This window comes from Bombina bombina, chromosome 1 (assembly GCF_027579735.1).
Source record: "Bombina bombina isolate aBomBom1 chromosome 1, aBomBom1.pri, whole genome shotgun sequence".
In the NCBI taxonomy this organism is placed as follows: Eukaryota; Metazoa; Chordata; class Amphibia; order Anura; family Bombinatoridae; genus Bombina; species Bombina bombina.
In genome coordinates, this window is record NC_069499.1 from 318,279,436 (window position 1) to 318,297,965 (window position 18,530).

Here is an 18,530-nt window from a genome sequence, read left to right on the forward strand (position 1 = left end):
GATACTTCTTCCTTTATAACTTTTAACCTTATAAACATAAAACACGTTCAGAATATGATAAAGAGAAAAAGAAATATGTAGAAAATATGAAAAGAGATTATGTGATATGGTAAAAGCAAATTCGAATAATTATAGATCATAAAGTTCCAGAAAGGTCTATTGTGGTCTGTGTGTATCAGGGTTTAGTGGGGGATGTGTGGGGCATTGGCGGGCTCTAAAGAGTGGATGTATTCTTCCCAGAGCAGGCGGATGGATAGAAACTCATCCATTTTATTCAATTTCGTATAGTGGTATTGCTCTAGTTCTATGGCAGTAGTTACTCTATTCCGCCAAAACTGAATAGATGGGAGGGTGGACTGCTTCCATTGGTATGGGATATATCGTTTCGCCGTATTAATCATGGTCGCAGTGAGCTTTAATCGCAGCTTACATGTTATTTGTGGGAGGAAGTTGAAGAGGAAAGGCCAGGGAGTAAGGGGTAGGGAAGTCCCTATTACCGATTGTATTTCTGTTCTGATATCTGACCAATATGCCTGTGCCACAGGGCATGTCCACCATAGATGGGCAAAGGTACCTTGCTGTGTACATCCTCTCCAACAGTTGGTATTAGTGTGTGGGAATAGTCTACCCAGTCTATCAGGAGTGTAGTGCCACCTACAAAGGAGTTTTGTGTTCATTTCCGCAATATTCATGGAGGATGCGGAGGAGCTCATGCATTTATATATAATCTTCCACGTTTTGGGTGGTTGCTGTTCATTAAGTTCTTTTTCCCAGCTACTGGCATGGGATGGGAGAGAACTTGACCGGTCTGTTTGTAGTAATTTGTATGAAATGGAAAGAATGCCCGTGGCCGGGAAGGGTAGATAGCATATAGATTCAAATGGCGTTAAGGGACGAGTCAGGTTTTGTCTTTCTGTGTGTGAGGCGATGTAGTGGGTAAGTTGATGGTGGGCTAGCCAGTTTTTGGGGGTGAGTCCCAGTATTTCAGCTACTTCCTCTCTTGGTTTCAACTTGCTATTCTGTAAAAGGGAGTAGTGCGGTATTGCGTGCGATAGAACAGTGTCGACAGTGTGGTGGGAATTAAATTGGAATGGGACTGTGGGGTTATCTATAATGGGTGTCAGAGGGGAGTAGGGTGTAGAGATAGATTTGTGTCTTCTTAGGATTTTTCCCCATACATTAAATGTTTCTCTCACTGTGGTAGGGAGCTCTGGTACCTCTTTGTCTCGTTGTGCTGTAAGCCAACATTTGCCTCCTAATTGTCCCTTTCCCGCAAGTGTGTGTTCTAATCTCACCCATTCCTTGTGGCGGCTGTTTTTACACCAGTCGGTTATCCTAGTCATGTAGGTAGCATATCTGTATAGTAGTATATTCGGGACTCCGAGACCTCCCTCTAGTTTAGAACGGTACAGGGTTTGTGTGGCGATCCTAGGGCGCTTATGGCTCCAGATGTAGGAGTTAATGAGTTTTTGTAGGGAGTGGATAATAGAATCATGGATGGGAGTGGGTATTGCCTGTAAGACATACAGTATTTTGGGGAGTATTATCATTTTAATAGCGTTCACTCTTCCCAGCCAAGAGATTGGTTTATTGGACCATGAAGATAAAGTAGTTTTAATGTGATTATTCAGAGGTTTGAAGTTTAAGGGAATTATCTCCTGTAGGTTTGATGGAACCAAAATTCCAAGATATTTCAGTGCTTTAGGTTGATGTTTAAATTTGTGTGAGTGCAGTATATTTAAGTCTTCGGGGGGTGTGTCTAGACTTATAAATTCTGATTTTGTATTGTTTATGCGGAAGTTAGACAGCAATCCATATCTCTGAAACAGAAACATCAGGGGGGGAACAGATGTAGGGAGGTTCGTAAGTGTGAGTATGACATCATCTGCATATAAGGAGACCTTGTATTCTTTTTGTCTTATAGTAATACCGGAAATTTGGGGGGTGGTCCTAATGTGAGTAGCCAGAATTTCCATTGCCAGGATAAACAGTGTTGTTGAGAGTGGACATCCCTGTCTAGTACCGTTGTTTATGTCAAAGGGGCATGATAAGGAATCGTTCAGTTTTATTCTCGCTCTGGGGTTATTATATAGTGCAAAAATCATGTGAATGAAATGATCATCAAATCCAAATTTTCTTAAGGTCTGGGTCAGAAAAGGCCAACTAAGGCGATCAAACGCCTTTTCGGCATCAAGTGAAAGGACTATAGACGGAATATGGTAAGTTTTGGCATAGTCTATGATATTAATTATTTTAGTGGTGTTATCACGGGCTTCTCTACGTGGGGTAAAGCCTACTTGGTTGGGGTGTATGAGATCTGGGATAATTTTATTCAGTCGGGTGGTCAAAATTTTAGCATATAGTTTAATGTCTAGATTTAACAGTGATATGGGCCGGAAATTAGAGGGTATCGTAGCCGGTTTGCCGAGTTTGGGTAGCACTACCACATGGGCCTCTAGCATTGAAGGTGGGAATTGTGCTCCATCTACTATAGCGTTAAACAATTTCGTCAGATGGGGTGTTATAGTGTCTTTAAACGTTTGGTAGTATTTAGAAGAGAGCCCATCTGGGCCTGGGCTTTTCCCTGGTTTTAGCTCTTGAATTGCAAACATAACTTCCTGCGGGGTGATGTGCAATGTAATGTCTTTCAGTTGTGTGGCATCTATAGATGGGAGCTGACACTCCCGGAGGAATTCATGGGTAGCTTGTGACAGCTGGTCTGCGGAAATCTCAGAGTGGATATTGTAAAGAGATGAGTAATAAGTGTGGAATGCTTGAAGGATGTCTGGGGTGGTTTTGAGAGGGGGTTGGTTTGGAGCGTGTATTTCAGAGATAAATGATTTAAGTTTTCTCTTTCTGAGTGATCGCGCTAAGTATTTCCCCGCTCTATTTCCCTCAAAATGAAACAGGCTATTTGTTTTCCGTCTCAAAGCATGGTATTATATCTGTAAGTAATCATCTAGTGCTTTCCGTGTGGTTGTTATCTCATCTAAGATAGAGTTATCAGTTGGAGAAAGTTTATGTAGATAAGTAAAATGGGAGAGTTTTTTTGGTAAGATCTAGGTATTTTTGTTGTTTTATCTTGTTAAATTTAGATTTCATTTTAATAAATTCCCCTCTAAGGAAGCATTTATGTGCCTCCCAGACTGAAAACTGGTTAGGTGTTGAGGGAGCATTGAATCTAAAGTATTCTTCCAAGGTTTTATTTAATTTGGTAATGTTCTCCACCTCCCCCAAAAGAGTGTCGTCTAGCATCCACTGAAAATGGTTTGTGGTTCGTTCTGGCCAGTTAATATGCAGTTGAACTGCGGAATGGTCGGACCATGGGGTTGGCATGATGGTGCAATTAGTGATTTGGGATAAGCCAATTTGATTGGTGAAGATGTAATCGATCCGGCTATAGGACTTATTGGGGTGGGAAAAGAACGTGTAATCTCTAAGTTCCGGGTGGAGATATCTCCAAATATCATGTAAATTATGTGTGTTGAGATTTTTCCAGAAAAAGGTAAGGAACTTTGTGTTGCATTTTGTAAGGGGGTTTGTGCTATCCATTTGTGGCTGGAGTGGGAAATTAAAATCCCCTCCTAAGTAAATTGGGCCCTTAGATGAATCTAACAGTTTTGTGAATAATTTAACGAAGAATGGTTTGGGGGTGGTGTTTGGAGCATATACTGTGACTAAGGTTATAGGTTGGCCATATAATAGGCCTATCAGGCCCAGAAGCCTGCCCTCTGTGTCTGCTATCTTGTTCAGGAGTGTAAAGGGTAGTGACTTTTTAAGCAAAATACTAACTCCGCATTTTTTAGTAGGACCCGTACTGTGGTAATGTTGAGTGTATGTGCGACCCAGATATTTTGGGTAGTTATTGCTTTTAAAATGCGTCTCCTGCAGATAAATAATATCAGCCCCTCGTCTCGCTAAATCTGCAAGTGCTTTAGAGCGCTTGCATGGGGAGTTTAGTCCTTTTGCGTTTTGGGACAGAATAACCAGGGGGTGAGGTGCCTTGTCATTTCGATAAGCCATAAGTCAGATATATGTAATTATGTGATATAGTGAGTGAAATATACGTCAAGTTAGTGTCGTAGTGGGCTCCCTGGTAGACCTTTGGAATATATAAAATGCACAGTTCTGCATAACCTACATAACTCATGTAAAGGACAATATAATACAATATACAATCACATTCTGAAAACAATAACATAAAAAATAATAATCCAAACATGTCTCTAAGTCTAATAATAGACATAAATTAGAGTACGAGTCCTTTGGGGGGACAATAGAAAAAGAAAGGGACTCTAAACGGTGAAGGTTAATGATTCCAAACCGCCACTTACCATGGAGTTTAAAAGAAAAAAGGTAAGTATGGAAAACTTAGAAAGCGGCAGATGGATATTCTAATAGGTGACCTGGAGGGTCTCAGGGTCATATAAAACCCATAGGAAAGCTAGAGGGGGATTAAAGGGAGAAGGGAGAGTTCCATATGATACAGTAATGTCTCTTTTGTTACCTGAATGAGTCTCTCACTTACTCTCTTGAGTGAAAGTGGTATTAGTGTTCATACTGACCGGTTACAAATATGCATGATTGTCAGCATCAGTGCAGAGATTGTTTATCAGTCCTCATCAGAGTCGAGAGGGGAAGGTGGTTTCTGTGGAGATGCATTCTTGCGATCTTTGCCTTGCTTTAGTTCAGGTGTTTTGCGTGGTAGTTTAGTGTTCCATCTCTGTAAATTGGATTTTGCTCTCTTGGGTAAGACCAAAGTAGGGGGTTGATCTGAAGGTTCTGTTAGAGGTTGATCTATGCCTAGTTCTTTACAAAAAGATGGTATATCATCAGGTGTATGGCAGGTATAGCGTTGGTCATTCTGAATCACCATTACCATCTGTAAGGGATCCTTTTGCTTCTTAGTAGAGATGTGAGCGGGAGGAATTCTTTTCTAATCTGCAGGGTTCTTGTAGAGAGGTCCTGAAAGAATTGTATCACATTACCCCTGAATTTAACAGGTTGGTGTTTACGGGATTGATTAAGCAGCATCTCTTTTTCAAGAAAGTTTTTAAATCTGATGATAACATCCCTGGGTGGGGCGCTGTCGGGAGGTTTAGGTCTGAGGGCTCTGTGGGCCCGTGACCATAAGATGTCATTAGGGTATGCAGGTTCTTTTATGGAAGTGAATAGGGATTGTAAGTATTCATGAAAGTCTTTTGGTAGGATAGACTCAGGAATACCTCTGAGTCTCAGATTTTTCCTCCTACTCCTATTCTCAAGATCGTCGATCTTGTCCATTAGCATGGTGATTGTTTCTTGGTGTGTCGAAGTCTTGTCCTCTATTCTATGGATATATTTTCTCTCACCTCCTCTGTCTCAGCTTCTAGCATATCCACCCTTGTACCCAGGGTGTGAAGATCTTGTTTTATTTCTTGCAGTTCTTCACGTAGACATGTCCTGAAAATTGTGGTAATCTCCTGTTTCTCTTGTTAAGTGTATCCAGTCCACGGATCATCCATTACTTATGGAATATATTCTCCTTCCCAACAGGAAGCTGCAAGAGTCCACCCACAGCAAAGCTGCTATATAGCTCCTCCCCTAACTGCCATATTCAGTCATTCTCTTGCAAGCCTCAACATAGATAGGAGGTCGTGAGAGTCTGTGGTGCTTTCTACTTAGTTTATTCTTCAATCAAAAGTTTGTTATTTTTAAATGGCACCGGAGTGTGCTGTTTATCTCAGGCAGTATTTGGAAGAAGAATCTGCCTGCGTTTTTCTATGATCTTAGCAGACGTAACTAAGATCCATTTGCTGTTCTCACACATTCTGAGGAGTGAGGTACTTCAGAGGGGGAATGGCGTGCAGGTTTTCCTGCAGATAAGGTATGTGCAGTAAAATATTTTTCTAGGAATGGAATTGACTAAGAAAATACTGCTGATACCGAAGTAATGTAAGTAAAGCCTTAAATGCAGCGATAGCGACTGGTATCAGGCTTATTAATAGAGATACATACTCTTGTAAAAATGTGTTTTAAAAAGTTTGCTGGCATGTTTAATCGTTTTTTAACATATGTTTGGTGATAAAACTTATTGGGGCCTAAGTTTTTTCCACATGGCTGACTTAAATTTTGCATAGAAACAGTTAACTGAAGCTTCCCACTGTTGGCTGTGGCAGTTTGTTGTGTCTGTTTTTAAAAACGTCTATGTCGTTTTTTTTTTTATCTGTTTTTTGCATTAAGGGGTTAATCATCCATTTGCAAGTGGGTGCAATGCTCTGTTACCTTATTACATGTACTGTAAAAATTTCGTTTGTTTTACTGCCTTTTTTTCACTGTTTTTCAAATTTTGACAAAATTTGTTTCTCTTAAAGGCACAGTAACGTTTTATATATTTGCTTGTTAACTTGATTTAAAGTGTTTTCCAAGCTTACTAGTCTCATTATTAGTCTGTTCTAACATGTCTGACATAGAGGAAGCTCTGTGTTCATTATGTTTTAAAGCCATGGTGGAACCCCATCTTAGAATGTGTACCAGATGTACTGATTTCATGTTAAACAATAAAGATCATTTTTTGTCTTTAAAAACATTATCACCAGAGGATTCTGTCGTGGGGGTAGTTATGCCGACTAACTCTCCCCACGTGTCAGACCTTTTGACTCCCGCTTTAGGGACTCACGCTCAAATGGCGCCAAGTACATCAAGGGCACCCATAGCGTTTCTTTTACCAGGGGATTCTGTCGAGGGGAAAGTTATGCCGACTAACTCTCCCCACGTGTCAGACCCTTCGACTCCCGCTTCAGGGACTCACGCTCAAATGGCGCCAAGTACATCAAGGGCGCCCATAGCGTTTATTTTACAAGACATGGCAAAGGTGGTGAATAATATTCTGGCAGCAGTATTAGTCAGACTACCTGAAATTAAAGGAAAGCAGTTAGCTCTGGGGGTAGATACAGAGCATACAGACGCTTTAAGAACCATGTATGATACTACCTCACAATATGCTTAGTCTGTGGGTAATTTTTTTTTTTTTTTTTTTTGACTCAGGGAAGATGATTTAACCTGATTCTGATATTTCTACATTTAAAATTTATGCTTGAGAACCTCCACTTGTTGCTCAGGGAGGCTTTGGCTGCTCTGAATGAATGTGTACAATCGCAGGGCCAGAGAAATTGTGTAGACTGGATAAATAATATGCAGTGCCGGTGTGTACTGATGTTTTTCCAATACCTAAAGAGGTTTACTAAAAATTTTTTAATAAGGAATGGGATAGACCAGGTGTGCCGTTCTCTTCCCCTCCTATTTTTTAGAAGAATGTTTTCTAATAGTTACCACCACACGGGATTTCTGGCAGACAGTTCCTAAGGTGGAGAGAAGAGTTTCTACTCTAGCTAAGCGTACCACTACCTCTGACGAGGACAGTTGTGCTTTTTAGATCCAATGGATAAAAAATGTTTATTCAACAGGGTTTTATCCTGCAGCCCCTTGCATACATTGCTTCTGTCACTGCTGCTGCGGCGTTCTGGGTTGAGTCTCTTGATGAGGCTTTACAGTTAAGCGACTCCATTGGATGAATATATTTGACAAGCTTATGCTAGCCAATTCCTTTGTTTTCTGATGCCTTGTTCATTTGACTAGACTAACGGCTAAGAATTCTGTTTTTTACTATACTGGCGCGCAGAGCGCTATGGCTTATATCATGGTCAGCTGTCGTGACTTTAATAAATAAGCTACTTAACTTCCCTTCAAGGGGCAGACCCTATTCGGGCCTGGTTTGAAGGAGATTATTGCTTATATCACTGGAGGAAAAGGTCATGCCCTTCCTCAGGATAGGTCTAAATCAAGGGCAAAAAAAAAAAAAAAAAAAAAAAAAGGGATAATTTTTGTACCTTTTAAAAACTTCAGGGCAGGTGTGGCATCCTCTTCCTCTAAGGCAAAACAAGAGGGAATTTTTGCTCAGTCCAAGGCGGTCTGGAGACAATCGGACCTGGAACAAAGATAAGCAGGCCAAGGAGCCTGCTGCTGCCTCTAAGGCAGCATGAAGGAACGGACCCCTATCCGGTAACGGATCCTATAGGGGGCAGACTTTCATTCTTTGCCCACGCGTGGGCAAGAGATGCCCAGAATCCCTAGGCATTGGAATTTATATCCCAGAGATATCTTCTGGATTTCAAAGATTCCCCCCCCAAAAAAGGGGAGATTTCGCCTTTCACAATTATCTGCAAACCAGATAAAGAAGGAGGCATTCTTACATTGTGTACGAGATCCATCCAGTTCCAAGAGAGGAACAGGGACAGAGTTTTTACTCAAATCTGTTTGTGGTTCCCAAGGAAAGGGAACCTTCAGACCTATTTTGGATCTAAAGATCTTAAACAAATTCCTCAGAATTCCGTCATTTAAGATGGAAACTATTCGTACCATCTTAACTATGATCCAGGAGAGTCAATAGAGGACTACAATGGATTTGAAGGATGCTTATCCTCACATTGTGATGCATAAAGATCACCATCGTTTTTCAGGTTTGCCTTTCTAGACAGGCATTACCAGTTTGTAGCTCTTTCCTTTGGGATATCTACAGCCCCAAGAATCTTTATGGAGGTTCTGGGGTCACTTTGGCGGTCCTTAGACCGCGGGGCATAGAAGTGGCCCCTTATTTAGACGACATCCTGATACAGGCGTCAAACATCCAAATTGCCCAGTCTCATACGGACATAGTACTGGCATTTCTGAGATCACATGGGTGGAAAGTGAACAAGGAAAGAGTTCTCTATCCCCAATCTCAAGGGTTTCCCTCCTAGGGACTCTGATAGATTCTGTAGAAATGAAAATTTACCTGACGGAGTCCAGGTTGTCAAAGTTTCTAAATTTCTGCCGTGTTTTTTCATCCCATCCGTGCCCTTCGGTGGCTCAGTACATGAATGAAATCGGCTTAATGGTAGCGGCAAGGGACATAGTACCGTTTGCACGTCTACATTTCAGACCGCTGCAACTATGCATGCTCAGTCAGAGGAACGGGGATTACACAGATTTGTCCCCCTGTTAAACCTGGACCAAGAGACCAGAGATTCTCTTCTCTGGTGACTATGTCGGGTCCATCTGTCCAAGGGTATGACCTTCCGCAGGTCAGATGGGACAATTGTTACAATAGATGCCAGCCTTTTAGGTTGGGATGCAGTCTGGAACTCCCTGAAGGCTCAGGGATAGTGGACTTAGGAGGAGACCCTCCTTCTAATAAATATTCTGGAACTGGGAGTGATATTCCATGCTCTTCAGACTTGGCCTCAGTTAGCAACTCTGAGGTACATCATACTCAGTCGGACAATATACATGACTGTGGCTTACATCAGCCATCAAGGGGGAACAGAAGTTCCCTAGCGATGTTAGAAGTCTTACAATAATTCACTGGACAGAGACTCACTCTTGTCTATCAGCTATCCATATCCCAGGTGTTGAGAACTGGGAGGTGGATTTTCTAAGTCGTCAGACTTTTCTTCCGGGGGAGTGGGATTTCCTCCGGAGGTCAAGACCAAGCAGGAGAGGGCTTTGGTGTTTTTGACTGCGCCTGCGTAGCCACGCAGGACCTGGTATGCAGATCTGGTGGACATGTCATCCTTTCCATCACGGTCTCTGCTTCTGAGACAGGTCCCTCTACCTCAGGGTCCTTTCAATCATCTAAATAGAATCAATCTGAGATGGACTGCCTGGAGACTGAACGCTTGATGTTATCAAAGCATGGCTTCTCCGAGTCAGTCATTGATACCTTAATACAGACATGAAAGCCTGTCTCTAGGAAAATTGAACATAGATATGGTGTAAATATCTGATTGTTATGAATCCAAGGGTTACTCATGGAGTAAAGTCTGGATTCCCAGGATATTATCTTTTCTCCAAGATGTTTTTGAGAAAAGGGTTGTCAGCTAATTCCTTAAAAGGGGACAGATTTTTACTCTGTCTATTTTTTTGCACAAGCGTCTGGCAGGTATTCTAGACGTTCAGGCATTTGGTCAGGCTTTGGTTAGATCCAAGCCTGTGTTTAAAACTGTTGCTCCGCCATGGAGCTTAAACCTGATTCTTAAGGTTCTTCAAGAAGTTCCGTTTGAACCTTTTTTGTTCCATAGATATCAATCTTTATCATGGAAAGTTCCTTTTGGGTAGCTAATTCCTCGACTCGTAGAGTCTCCAAGTTATCTGTGTTACAATGTGATTCTCCTTATCTGGTCCTTCGTACGATAAGGTAGTCCTGCGTACCAACCTGGGTTTTTTCCTAAGGTGGTATCTAACAAGTACATCACTCAAGAGATAGTTGTTCCATGCTTGTATCCTAATCCTTCCTCAAAGAAGGAACGTCTATTACACAATATTGGACGTGGTTTGTGCTTTAAAGTTTTACTTACAAGCTACTACAGTTTTCATCAAACGTTCACCTTGTTTGTTGTCTATTCTGGACAGAGGAGAGGTCAAAAGACTTCAGCAGCCTCTCTGTCTTTTTGGTTAAAAAGCATAATTCATTTAGCTTATGAGACTGCTGGACAGCAGCCTCCTGAAGGGATTACAGCTCATTCTACTAGAGCTGTGGTTTTCACTTGGGCCTTTTTTTTAAATGTGGCTTCTGTTGAACAGATTTACAAGACGGAGTCTTGGTCTGCGCTTCATACTTTTCAAATCGTTTAAGTACCTGCCTTGTCCCTCCCATCATCCGTGTACTTTAGCTTTGGTATTGGTATTCCATAAGTAATGGATGATCCGTGGACTGGATACACTTAACAAGAGAAAACATAATTTATGCTTACCTGATAAATTTATTTCTCTTGTAGTGTATCCAGTCCACGGCCCGCCCTGTCACTTTAAGGCAGGTAATTTTTTCATTTGAACTACAGTCACCACTGCACCCTATGGTTTTTCCTTTCTCTGCATGTTTTCGGTCGAATGACTGAATATGGCAGTTAGGGGAGGAGCTATATAGCAGCTTTGCTGTGGGTGGACTCTTGCAGCTTCCTGTTGGGAAGGAGAATATATTCCATAAGTAATGGATGATCCATGGACTGGATACACTACAAGAGAAATAAATTTATCAGGTAAGCATAAATTATGTTTTCGTTGCAAATTGAGACAGGAGTGCTGCAGGGACGCCTCCTGATACTATAGGTAGGTTTGAGGTTTCTGCTGTAGGGCCTTCTTGGCTTGGTGTTGAAGTATGTTTGGTTTGGGATAGGGTGGGCGGTGAGGTATGCTCCGTAGCAAAAAATGAAGAAACAGTGTGCGATTTTGCTGATGTGTGCTTTAAGGCTTTCTCAGATTTGGCCTGTCTTTTAGTTGTCATCATTGTAAGGTTAAGGGTGGGGACCAGTGTATCCTCACAGAGGTTAAGAGGTATATTCAGCTTGTTGGGTATTGGAGGCAAGTAAAGGCATAGATTTTGTTCTCTGCAATGCGTGTTCGACGCCTCCTCAAATATTTAGTATACTGCCTTTATTTAGTTCTTTATGTGTGGTATAGGTCCCAAGGGTGCTTTGACATTAGGTAGATTGTGAGATGAATCAGGGCTCTGCACTCCCTCTTCTGTGGTATAGAATCACCCTGCTGCTCCTAAGTGGCCCCTCAGCTTCTGAGGAATAAACTATTATGCCCACAGTTCTTAAGTAATATGTACCTCTTTGTACTTAAAGTGAATTAGGCAGTTTTCGCATATAATATATGTGGAGACAAAGGGGCACAGAAAGCGGGTGTGAGCAGAAAGTTGCTTGTCATATAGAACAGGCCTATAAATGTACAAGGCTCTGCGTGGTCTGGGAAACACTGGCTGCCCTTATATTACAATTTGTGTGCAGCGGTCTTCTGGCCTAGTGAAGTGCTAATTGGAGCAGCTTCTCTTTTGAGTCAAAATAGGCCGCCACTATGCCGGACAATATGGCGCCTTAATTTTTCCTGTCTCCCACCTCCTCTCTAGTTATGCAGAGTGCGTGCGTCTGGCCGCGGGGTACAGGACAACTCCGCCAAGTGCCAGTAAGGGTTAACAGTCGTGGGTAAGTGTAAGGGGATATAGGTTTGTACCTTGACAATCCGATCAGCGCCGCCGGCGTTCCCGCCACACTCCCGAGGCCTCTAGTATGAAAGCGCCCAGTAGCGCTATGTAGGGATCTCGCAGGTCTGTCCGCAGAGTCCGGGTAGCTGTGTATGGTATAAGAGGACTCAGGGGGTCACTCCGGCCGCGCTGTAGTTGCCGGTCGTTAGTCAGATGCCTCTCAAACAGTCGAGTGTGGCTCAGCAAGGATGCGTGGTGTCTCTCAGTATTGTGGAAAGTTCCTTATGGCCTCAGATAAGTGTGAGACAGAAGTTATTGCGATCAGTTGATTCCTCTTATATTTATTTCATTTTGGGTAGTGAGAAAGTTCAATTTGGCTCGATGTAACAGCTCCAGGTCATTGTTTTTAGATCCCTTCTTCACAGAGCACTGGAGTTACACAGCCATCTTAGCTGCAGCCAGGCTCCGCCCCCCTCTTGGTTTTGTATTTTTAATGAATTATTTAATTTGAGAAGTAATTTGTGGAAAGTCATTTTTATATCTGTTATATTTTCCGCATTATCTATACACTTTTATAAGTCTTGAATCGATTATGTTATTATATACAGAAATAAATAATATCTTTTAATACCAAACTTCTAGTTGTACTTGTATTTATTGTACTTCATTACAACACTTTGATGTTAGTAAACAATAAATACACTATACACACTCACGAGAGTTGATTTGCATTCATTAATTGCAAGATCAAAGAAGTCTCCATTTTGCCCTATACCAAATAATTTACAGATTGTACAGTAACAATCTTGCCATGCAGTTGCTCCAATGAGCTTGAAAAGTCATGACTCATGGGGAATGGTTTCCAAACATTGAAGTGTGGGAGGACACACATTTGAGGCAAGTTAATGAATTTGAATCCTGTATTAGCTGAGGTTGAGTTGAGTCTAAAATTGTATACTCCCAATTACATTTTATGGATTTATATAAATAGTTGGACTTTTGACTAACCAGATATGGTTGAGTTTAACCAGCATCACCTGCATTTTTGAAGATACAGTTGTGTGAAAAGTTGCAACTATATTTATAGGCCTCCCTAAGTGCCTCAAACTTTTATTTGTCACATGCCATAATCTCTCACATATTTATTACAACTTCCCTGCACCACTTTTGATGAACATGAAAGATCCTACATGAAGTTAATTTACTATTGGGAGTAAAGTAATTCTGCACAGAGATCAGTACTAAATGGATAAGCCTATTATTATTGTTTGCCTAGGCCAGACAGATAGGGTCAGCATGCTAAGGCACTGTGGCTGAGCTCTGTAGCAACTCAGCCTTTCATGCTTCCGAGCTTGATAAAAATGAGCAGCGCCTATAGACCCTTACGGGTGATTAGCCGTGCTTTACAAGTACCCAATACAATACAGTGGCAAATTTGTACATTGAATCCTGCAAAGAAGAAGAATGCATACATTTACTTGATATTCATACTAATACATACCTGAGAAAGTAAAATTATTTTAAAGTGTTTTAACTATTGACCTATTAATACCAATATCAATGTTATGTTCCATATTGTATTTCAAATCCATAACTTATGCAAATTCTATATTTTGTTCCTTGCAGGTGATGCCAAGCTTCGTTTTGGTAACACTCATACTGTAGTTACTTTGGGCAGCCTTCTAGATGATCAGCACTGGCACTCTGTCCTAATAGATCGATTCAATAAGCAAGTTAACTTCACAGTAGATAAATACACTCAGCATTTTCGAACAAAAGGAGACTCTGATGACCTGGACATAGATTATGAGGTTTGTTTATTATGTTGATGATAATGACAGATATTTTATTTGTTATAAATTATTTTTTGGGGTAAATCAAAATCTTTTAGACAAACTTATCTATTTTTTTTTTATAGAAACTCACCATCTATAGGGATTTTTGGAAATAAATAATTAATACATGTTCTAAAATATTGTGTTCGGCCTCTTAATAAGATAGCATGTTTATCACGAGGAAAACAATAACATTCAATGCTAGAAAATGTTTAGCCAAGGATTTTAACCTTGATGATAAAGTAGTTGCAATGTGCAAATTTTTAAAATTAAAGGTGTAAACCTAAAGGGACAGGAAACCCAGATTTGTTCTTTCATGATTCAGATAGATGCTACAATTTTAAGAACGTTTTCAATTTACTTATTTTATCAAATTTACTCATTCTCTTGTTATTCTTTGTTGACAAGATATATAGATAGGTAGCATGCCCATGTCTAGAGTACTAAATGACAGGAAATAGTGCTGCCATCTAGTGCTCTTGCTAATATATAACATTCTTGTAAAACTGCTGTCATCTGGGACTTCCGGGCAGCGGCCATCTTACTGGTCACACTGAGCTTCAGCTCCCGAGACATCCATCACTTTTACTTAGTTTTAAACTGAAATCTTGGTAATACACCATTACATGAGGTGGAGAAACTTGACTGAAGGGACTCTGACCCAAAAGATAAGGTTTTGTCTTGTAGCACAGCTCCTCAGCACCGGACTTTTACTTTGAGGCCTTCCCCTATACCTGAAGCCTCTTCTGTCCTCACAATTGCTGTGACATTGTTGTGTGGCCAGTGCCCTACAATATCATACATTGTATACTTTGGCCTATACAAAAGGGATCCATCCTTCTTTGCAATTCAGCTATCTGCCTGATGTTCTCTGATACAGATATAAATAACACAGCCCTGCAAATGGAGGCCATCAATAGATAGGAAAACAAGATGACTAAGCTTATGAAGGACTACTTCCGGAGCCTAGAAGAAGACCTATGCAAACTCCAACTAACACCGCAATCTGCAGAGGCAGCACAATCCGCAATAGAAACAAAGTAACCTGGTGAGTGCTATGGCGGACTGACTCCTACTATGGCAATACTGGTCAGGGTAGCAACCCACCACTCCCATAATCATTCAGAACTCTCCCACTATGACTATGAGGACCTCCGACCTACCCAAGAATATTGGCGTGATAGACCTGGACTGACCGGTGATGAGATGAAAAAACCTGCACCAGCTGCTTACCAAGCCCTAATGCAGTCAGAGTCCAGGGTGAAAGCAGAAGCTATACCTGATCTGAATGAGACAATCAATACCCCAGACGGCGCCAGAAACACAGCTGGGGCTAATTCCAAGAAATTGAGTGATTCTTATAGGGAAACGGCGACTCTAGACTATCCTGCTCTGAAAAGTGAGACATATCCTGGTTACCCACCCTCAGGCCCTGGTGATGGGTCTATAGTAAGAGGCGAACCCTATTTGACACATACCGGTTGGCCTGGTGTAAAAATAAGACGCTTGTTGGATTCTACTGTATGGGACTGGCAACTCCATTATCCGGCTCTATATGCTACAGAGAGAGCTCCTCAGCACTTGAGACTCGGAGTAGGATGAGTTAGACCCAAAGCACTAGGACTATTGCATAGCATACACGGACGATGCAACTGAGCTAAAACAAAACCATGTTGAGAATTTACGTGCTCACTAACACCCTTGTCCGTCACAGTCCTATAAGATCTAATAGTCCTGCAATACTACTATACAACTTTGAATGTTTTTACAGTTCTGCCATTACCACATGTTTCCATATTTATCTCTTACCCTTTAACTTAACAGATAAATATAGATTTGTACGTCTAAAAAAGGCAATGTAGTATCTCTCTTAACTCTTCAGGCTCCCTCGAAATATCAGGTTTGATGTTCCCTTCATCAGTATACTTGTTAATATTTACTAATGGACCCATGAGTGGCCCTTTTTTCCTTTTCTTTTCTTTTTACCTCACATCGCTCATTTTGTACATGGTTAACTGTTTGCAGTCCAAAAGTGGCTGACCTATTTCAAAAGGAGGAATTAAGTTGTCATCAAATTTGATCATATAAAGGGATATACCAGTTGATATTTTAAGATCCAAGAGTGATTGTGTGTACTACTAGAGCTCCTCCTCTAAATCATATAGGTTACATAGGTCCATGAGTGGCCTTCTGAAGTTTTGGAGGTGCATTTATACCCTATATATAAAAAAAAAAACCCTGAGGTTCCACTTCCACTGTTCGGTAGTAATACGATTGATTGTGTAGTATCGACCGTCTGTTTATACACAGTTATGTATGTTGTAATATTTCACTTTTTATCTGTACATAACGGCAAAACAATTATTGGTTTACCTGCTGTACATGCTATAAAACTCTTGTTTAATGTTGTATATTTGAAAAATCTCAATAAAAAAAGATAGTAAAAAAAAAACAAAAAACTGCTGTCATAGTGCTGCAGGCACGTGCACAATCCTAGACTTACCTGCCTGTTTTTCAACAAAGGATTAAAAGAAAACTAAGAGAATTACATAATAGGAGTAAATTGGAAAATTGTTTAAAATTGTTAGTTCTATCTAAATCATGAAAAAAAAAATTGGATTTTATGTACGTTCAAACTTTATTAAAAAAATAATCTTTGCTTACTGTGAGGTTTTACTCTTACATTATAACTGAAACAAAAACAGTGAATTAAAAATGAAAACTAATAATATTATTTCAGTGTTTTGTAATTCTGGTTAACATATTTCTCACCTATAGCTTAATCTTTGTGATTTACTTAGCTTATCATAGCTTATTACTGAGGTCCCGATTCAAGACATTGGCTTGCCAACAAGGAACTGCCTGCTTGGGTTCGCCAGGCTTGCAGTCTGTCAGTCTGTCAATATATTACAAAAAAGGGTGAGTGGTGATGGGTTTCCCATAGGATATAATGGAGATTACTACGTCAGCAAAAGTCTGCCGACATCGCCACTATCAGCCGGTGGGGGGGGGGGCTGTATTTGAAGTGTTCCTACACAGCACAGAAAGTGCCTTCACTAAAACAAAACAAAAAAATCTGTAACTGAACCTATGCTAAATGCCTAACACTGGAAAACCTCACAATAGAAAAGGTGGTGAGAAAAATATGACTAAATTTCTGTACCTAACCTAAAGAATACAGGGATTGCAGAATTATTAGGCAAGTTGTATTTTTGAGGATTAATTTTATTATTGAACAACAACCATGTTCTCAATGAACCCAAAAAACTCATTAATATCAAAGCTGAATAGTTTTGGAAGTAGTTTTTAGTTTGTTTTTAGTTATAGCTATTTTAGGGGGATATCTGTGTGTGCAGGTGACTATTACTGTGCATAATTATTAGGCAACTTAACAAAAAACAAATATATACCCATTTCAATTATTTATTTTTACCAGTGAAACCAATATAACATCTCAACATTCACAAATATACATTTCTGACATTCAAAAACAAAACAAAAACAAATCAGTGACCAATATAGCCACCTTTCTTTGCAAGGACACTCAAAAGCCTGCCATCCATGGATTCTGTCAGTGTTTTGATCTGTTCACCATCAACATTGCGTGCAGCAGCAACCACAGCCTCCCAGACACTGTTCAGAGAGGTGTACTGTTTTCCCTCCTTGTAAATCTCACATTTGATGATGGACCACAGGTTCTCAATGGGGTTCAGATCAGGGTGAACAAGGAGGCCATGTCATTAGATTTTCTTCTTTTATACCCTTTCTTGCCAGCCACGCTGTGGAGTACTTGGACGCGTGTGATGGAGCATTGTCCTGCATGAAAATCATGTTTTTCTTGAAGGATGCAGACTTCTTCCTGTACCACTGCTTGAAGAAGGTATCTTCCAGAAACTGGCAGTAGGACTGTGAGTTGAGCTTGACTCCATCCTCAACCCAAAAAGGCCCCACAAGCTCATCTTTGATGATACCAGCCCAAACCAGTACTCCACCTCCACCTTTCTGGCGTCTGAGTCGGACTGGAGCTCTCTGCCCTTTACCAATCCAGCCACAGGCCCATCCATCTGGCCCATCAAGACTCACTCTCATTTCATCAGTCCATAAAACCTTAGAAAAATCAGTCTTGAGATATTTCTTGGCCCAGTCTTGACGTTTCAGCTTGTGTGTCTTGTTCAGTGGTGGTCGTCTTTCAGCCTTTCTTACCTTGGCCATGTCTCTGAGTATTGCACACCTTGTGCTTTTGGGCACTCCAGTGATGTTGCAGCTCTGAAATATGGCCAACCTGGTGGCAAGTGGCATCTTGGCAGCTGCACGCTTGACTTTTCTCAGTTCATGGGCAGTTATTTTGCGCCTTGGTTTTTCCACACGCTTCTTGCGACCCTGTTGACTATTTTGAATGAAACGCTTGATTGTTCGATGATCACGCTTCAGAAGCTTTGCAATTTTAAGAGTGCTGCATCCCTCTGCAAGATATCTCACTATTTTTTACTTTTCTGAGCCTGTCAAGTCCTTCTTTTGACCCATTTTGCCAAAGGAAAGGACCATTAGACCACACCCCTTCTCATTACAGAGATGCACATCACCTAATATGCTTAATTGGTAGTAGGCTTTCGAGCCTATACAGCTTGGAGTAAGACAACATGCATAAAGAGGATGATGTGGTCAAAATACTCATTTGCCTAATAATTCTGCAC

General features: G+C 40.9%; 1 protein-coding gene across 1 annotated transcript in view; it reads left to right on the plus strand.

Moving 5' to 3' along the window:
• CNTNAP5 (contactin associated protein family member 5) overlaps positions 1 to 18,530 on the plus strand; it is an 886,402-nt gene that overhangs the window by 287,648 nt on the left and 580,224 nt on the right. The window contains 1 exon segment of the mRNA XM_053712216.1: positions 13,628 to 13,812. Coding sequence (XP_053568191.1) covers positions 13,628 to 13,812 — 185 coding nt within the window.